General features: G+C 45.3%; 1 protein-coding gene across 2 annotated transcripts in view; it reads right to left on the bottom strand.

Annotated features, from left to right (window-relative positions):
- Nucleotides 1-6200, bottom strand: part of Ttll9 (tubulin tyrosine ligase like 9) — a 44294-nt gene that overhangs the window by 30605 nt on the left and 7489 nt on the right. The window contains exons 2-3 of one of the 2 annotated variants that reach the window (XM_021156838.1): nt 4913-4956; nt 800-892 (exon numbers count right to left, since the gene is read on the bottom strand). In XM_021156838.1, the coding sequence (XP_021012497.1) occupies nt 800-892; nt 4913-4956 (137 nt within the window). The remainder of the gene's footprint in view (nt 1-799; nt 893-4912; nt 4957-6200) is intronic. The other variant, XM_029474733.1, reaches the window with a different exon arrangement.

Here is a 6200-nt window from a genome sequence, read left to right as displayed (position 1 = left end):
AGGAAGGAAGGAAGGAAGGAAGGAAGGAAGGAAGGAAGGAAGGAAGGGAGGAAGAAAGGAAGGAAGGGAGGGAGGAAGAAAGGAAAGAAGGGAGGGAGGAAGGTAGGGAGGGAGGGAGGGAGGGAGGAAGGAAGGAAGGAAGGAAGGAAGGAAGGAAGGAAGGAAGGATGTTTTCTGACTTACAGTTGGATGACTTACAGATGCAGCCTATCAGAGTGGCAGGAGCAGTTGGTAGTTGGTCAATTGCCTCCACAGTCAGGAAGCCGGAAGAACTGGATACTGGTGCCCAGCTCTTCTTCCCTTTAAATTCAACCTGGGACACTCCCCACTCCAGCCCATGGCCTGGCACCGCCTACTGTGAAGATGGGTCTTCCTACCTTGAGTAACCTAATCTATAGGTATCCCTCACAAACATACTGGTGACTTGTCCCTGCAGAATCTATAGTATAGTTGACAATTGATAAAACCATCACACACACCATAGGGTCTCAAGCAATTGACTAGCACCTGGAAAGGCATCACATCAGGCTGGATGCTTGGAGGGCATAAATGCAGTAGTGATGATGTCAGCAATGCATGCAACATGCAGTGGTGTGAAACCCGCACCCCACCCCACCCCCCAAAAAAACCCTCTCATCTCCTTAGGGCAAATTCCAGCAGCTAGCAAGAGGAACTGAGGGAAAAACAAAAAGAGACCAAGACCTGAGAGACAAAGAGAAGAAGGGAGGAACGAAGGGAGAGGAGGGGCTGAGAGGAGGGAGGAGAGGGGGCGGGGAGGGGGAGGGGAGGGGCATCTTACTCTTTGACTTCCACCCATCCAGGCCTGTGGCGCAGAACATCCATGAGTGTGTTCATGAGTGTGGTCTTGAAGCGGATTAGCGTTCTCTGCTCTCTGCAAAATAGGGCACCAGAAGCTATGCTCAGTGACTTCCCTAGGATGTCTTCAAGGATCGGAACAAAACAGAGAAAGAAAAACCAGGCTCCATGTACAGATGCCACAGCCAGAAGTGCTGATTCTCAGAGCTTGGTACCACCGCCTGCCAATACTCAGAGTAGCCAAACTGAGACTCTTGGCATCTGTGGGGCAATGAAACATAGCAAGCTAGGCACATACTTCAGGCCTGTAATCCAGGAGGCTGAGGCAGGAGGAATGCCATGATTCAAGGCCACGTGGATATCAGCCTAGACCACAAAGTGACTTTGTCTCAAAGCAACAACAACAATAATAAATATGGCTGAAGAGATGGCTCAGTGATTAAGAGCACTGGCTGCTCTTCTAGAGGACCGAGGTTTGACTCCCAGCACCCACATGGCAGCTTACAATCATCTTTAACTCCTGTTCCAGGGGATTCTAGTGCCCTCTTCTAGCCTCTGTGGGTACCAGGCATGCAAAGGGTGCCCAGACTTGCATGTAGACAAAACACCCATGCACATACAATAAATAATAAAAATAGTAAGCCAGGCATAGTGGTTCACACTTGTGATCCTAGTACGTGGAAGGCAAAAGGGTCAGTTGAAGGTCATCTTTGGCTACATAGTTTGAGGCCAGCCTAAAATAAGATGATCAAGCTAACATTTCTCCAGTCCGTACTATGTGCTAGGCAAGGCCTGGCCACCTCATGTGTGCTGTGACTACGTTCTTAGATCACATGGCAAGTGTTTGCAGATCCCCTTCCCTGGCATGCAGCTTGGGAAACCAAACAGATGCACTTTTCCCTATTCCTCCTACTAATGCAACTGGAAACCCAAAACAGTATGTATAAAACAAATGTGAGAAGACTGGGGGCTGGAGAGATGGCTCAGCAGTTAAGAGCACTGACTGCTCTTCTGAAGGTCCACAGTTCAAATCCCAGCAACCACATGGTGGCTTACAACCATCCTTAATAAGATCTGATGCCCTCTTCTGGTGTGTCTGAAGACAGCTGCAGTGTACTTGTATATAATAAATAAATAAATCTTAAAAAAAAATGTGAGAAGACTGAATGTACACAAGGAAGCTAGCTAGAGACCCAGACCCAAGAGATAGCAACTGTGACATCCCTGGCGCTCTTCCTGCCTCTTTTCATCCTAGGCATGGAAATAAAAAAGCCAGCCAATGGACATCCCAAGATGCTACTGGGCATGGACCCTAAACAACTTTCAAAAGCAGCCTGCTTTCTCCAGCCTAGGGAAGCCCAAGACAGAACAGCCTTCCACAACAGAATACATAGTAATGGCTCTGCTCTGATGACACCCCAAATGAACACCTGTTGTGTACTTCCACAGGTGCTGGCAGAGGTCAAGTGGCATGCCCTCACTGCTCATGAGGTTACATCAATGTCCCCCAACACTGGGTCTGTCACTGGATGGTGCAGACGAGGAGGAATACAGGCTGAGGGCTCCTTCTCCCTCAGGCAGTAAGGTGTTCCCTATCATAGGAAGCCAAGGGTCAGGGGAGCCTGAACTTTCCTATATGTAGGCGTGGGGATATATGCTACTATATTCTATATTCCAATCTTGGCTGATGTTTAAGGCAGGCAATTGTCAACCAATACCACTGAAAACAATTGACGAAATCAATAAAACGGAAGTTCTTGAAAGACCAGTCAAATTGACAAATCTATCAGCAATACCGACACAGAGAAGACACTGTTACCACAGGTGGGATAAAATGGGGTGCTACTGTAGATCTTGAAGACACCAAGACCACAGTAAGAGCTCGCTAGCATCTCAGAAACTCAAACATGACAGCTGAGAGGACACAGTTCTTGAAAAGCCCAGACTATCACAGCTCTCTTGATGTGATGCACAGGTGAGTAGCTGTATTCCTAGAGAAATCAAGTCTATTGTGTGAAAATACCCTCAAAAGATATACCTGGACCCACAGGGCTCCACTGGAGATTTAATTACCTGGGATGTTGAGGAAGCCATATCTGTTTTATAACACACTCTCTCCCAGAAAAAAAAAAAAAAAAGGAAGAGGAGAGAGAGCTTCCAGACTCATCTGTAATCTAGTGTACTCTGATAGTGAAATATAGTTAAGGTAAAAACAAAGCTACAGGCGAGGGGCTGGGGTGTGGCCAGCAGCACAGCACTTGCTTAGCACATGTGAGACCCTGGGCATATCTCCATCACCACATATACAGGCGCACACACGTTTGTAAACATACTCTAGCAAAGAAAATTCAATGATACAAAAAGTAATTATACCTCATAACCAAGTGGCTTATTTCCAGTAGGCAAAGCTGGCTCAGTGTTAGAAATCTTAATTGATGTAATTTATCACAGTAACAGACTTGAGAAAAATCACATGATCATATCAACTAAAGCTGAAAAGGCATTTCAGCTATTCAACCTCTACATAACCAAATTAATATCAACACTAGACTTTAGGGGTTAAACTTCCAGCTTTGGGGAGTGGGGGCAGATGGATAGATAGACAAACCATAACAGATGCATACTTTGATCCCCTAGGGTCACAGGTCATGAGTGTTCCTGGGAGTCTCCAGCTCTCTTTCAGGAGACATGGTCTTCCCTTTTCTAATTACAAATCTTTATGAGATAGATTCTCTTCTGGGGGCTGGTGAGATGGCTCAGTGGGTAAGAGCACCCGACTGCTCTTCCGAAGGTCCAGAGTTCAAATCCCAGCAACCACATGGTGGCTCACAACCATCCGCAACGAGATCTGGCGCCCTCTTCTGGAGTGTCTGAAGACAGCTACAGTGTACTTACATATAATAAATAAATAAAATCTTAAAAAAAAAAAAAAAAGATTCTCTTCTAATCCTTTAGCAGAACAACAGATTGAACTAAAAAAACAGATTTTAGGTATGCATGGTGGTCCATGCCTTTGATTCTAGCACTTGAGAGACAGAGGCTGGGGGATCTCTGAGTTTGAAGCTAGCCTGGTCTATATAGTGAGTTCTAGGCCAGCCAGGGCTACATAGAGATAACCTGTCTTTAAAACGAGACAAAACTGTTTTCTTGAAACAGGGTCTCAAGTAAGTGAGGTTGGTCTTGAGATTCACTGTTCTAAAGTAACTTTAAAAAAATAGAATAAGAAGGTTTGGCTAAAAAGTGACAGAAACCAAGTAGAACATTCCAAAGGAGTCCCTAATCCTGAACAAAAAAGACAGCAGATTGGGGGAGATGTTAAGCAAAACATAACAAGTTCACATGAAGGTGGGGTGCTCTGATAATTACCATAGGTGCTGATGGTGTTGTGGGGTACTCGCTAGAGAAAAATGCTCTGACATGGGCTTAAGACAATAGAAATTCTTTACTACCCAGCTGCTGACAACACTGGGTGTTCAGGATCCCCATGTAGCACTGAACCTTTCTCAGGGTGAGCTTTTATGCACAGAAACCATGTTCTGGATTGACACACTTCAGTTAACAGGGATGTTAGCCAGAAGCAGAACTACAGAAGCCAAAAAGCAAGGTTAGAAGGTTAGAGATTTTCCCAGAACTGTGGACTTCGATGGATTAGGTCTTTGTTTTCATTTTTGGCAGGTGGTAATGTCTGTGTGCTGAGTTTTACAGCCTGAGTGGCATTTCCAACATGATGGAGTCAGTTGTGCTAAGGCACTTGGCTTCTCTGAGTTTCTAGTTTTCTTCATCTGAACAGCAGACACATTAGCAGGATCTACCTCAAGGGTGACGGTAAGGACTTGATCATGTAGTACAAAGGGTGGGGAGGGGTGGCCCAAGGCCTGACTTGCAAGAACAGTTCAACAACTGTTTCATAAGGTCACTAAGGTTACGATCATAATTATTGAACTAAATAATGGAGAGATGACCAGGTGTCCTGGAGCATCCCATTGTGAGTTCAAGGTTAGCCTGGGTCACAAAGGGAGACAGAAGGAAGTGGGGGAGGGAAATAAGGAGGGACGGGGGGCAGTCCTGGTTGTATGGAGTGAGTGAGGTCACACACCTCTCTTTTCCTTTCGACACTCCATGGCCCTTGGAATTTTGATTCTGTAGGGAAAAAAGAAAAATGATGTAACTGTTTTTGCACACTCATGTACCTTCCCTGCTCAACATTTTCAGTGAGTGAGCTACTCAAACCACCACACTCAATCAAGTTCCAAGGAGACTGCCCCCTCCTTTCCTCCTGGTAGGATCAATTCCTGAGGCATGCATGAATAAGGAGCAAACAGTCCCTGTTCAGGGTGACATCTTCTGGGTGGATGGGCTTTTCTGTTGCCCTTTAACACAGTACCATAGATGTAGTCTCTTGGAAAGTATGCATTTATTATCATCTGTTTCTATGGGTGGAGATCTGTTCACAGCTTAACTGTCTGAGTCTTACATTCATTGACTGGCCAAGGACAAGGCTCACAGTCCATGGCCCCACAGAAGCCATTGAGGGCGGACATGCCATTAGATACCAGAAGAGCCATGAAAATAGCCCCTCCTGGGAATATAGCTCTACAGAGTGTCTCTACACAATGCCAGGGGCTTATCTCAGCACACAGTTCACAGAGGAAGGCAGCAAAGGCTATGGAGTCAGTGGTCAGGGCCAAAGCTTCTTTACTTTTGGCAATTCTGTCTTTAACTCTTTGCTATTCAGTGCTTTCAGTCACTAGCTTCTAGTAATCTGACTTTCCCTGATAGCAGCAGGGGATTAAGAAAAAAAAGGCTTATTTTTTCTCTGGCTCAATGGCCCCTCCCTGACTCTGAGTTCGTTAACTCTTCAGCCAGTGAGAAAGAAAAAGATAGAGAAAAAGTCACATGTACACACAGAAACACACAAACACATAGATGCACACACCCACATACTCACATACTTTGGCCGAGCTTGATCACCAGTCTCAACAATTCCAAGAATGTTCATGCATACTTACGTACATATGCATATACCTACATATGTATGTATATATATATGCACATATAGACAAACTTGTAAGTATATAGATTTGGTAAATGGGGCTGAGCCCCAAATGCCACACTTTATTTATCCTCTCTGGCCTTCTTATACCTTTTTTTTTTTTTTTTTGGTTTTCCGAGACAGGGTTTCTCTGTATAACTCTGGGTGTCCTGGAACTCACTCTGTAGACCAGGCTGGCCTCGAACTCAGAAATCCACCTGCCTCTGCCTCCGGAGTGCTGGGATTAAAGGCGTGCGCCACCACACCCGGCCTTCTTATACCTTCTTAGACAAAAGTTTCATATGAAGTTACCTCATAGATAAAATGTTACACAAAAAAGGGAGTTACAAGC

The sequence above is a fragment of the Mus caroli genome, chromosome 2 (genome assembly GCF_900094665.2).
Source record: "Mus caroli chromosome 2, CAROLI_EIJ_v1.1, whole genome shotgun sequence".
NCBI classification, from domain to species: Eukaryota; Metazoa; Chordata; class Mammalia; order Rodentia; family Muridae; genus Mus; species Mus caroli.
Note: the sequence above shows the minus strand (reverse complement) of the source record. Positions and strands in the feature narration are given on the sequence as shown.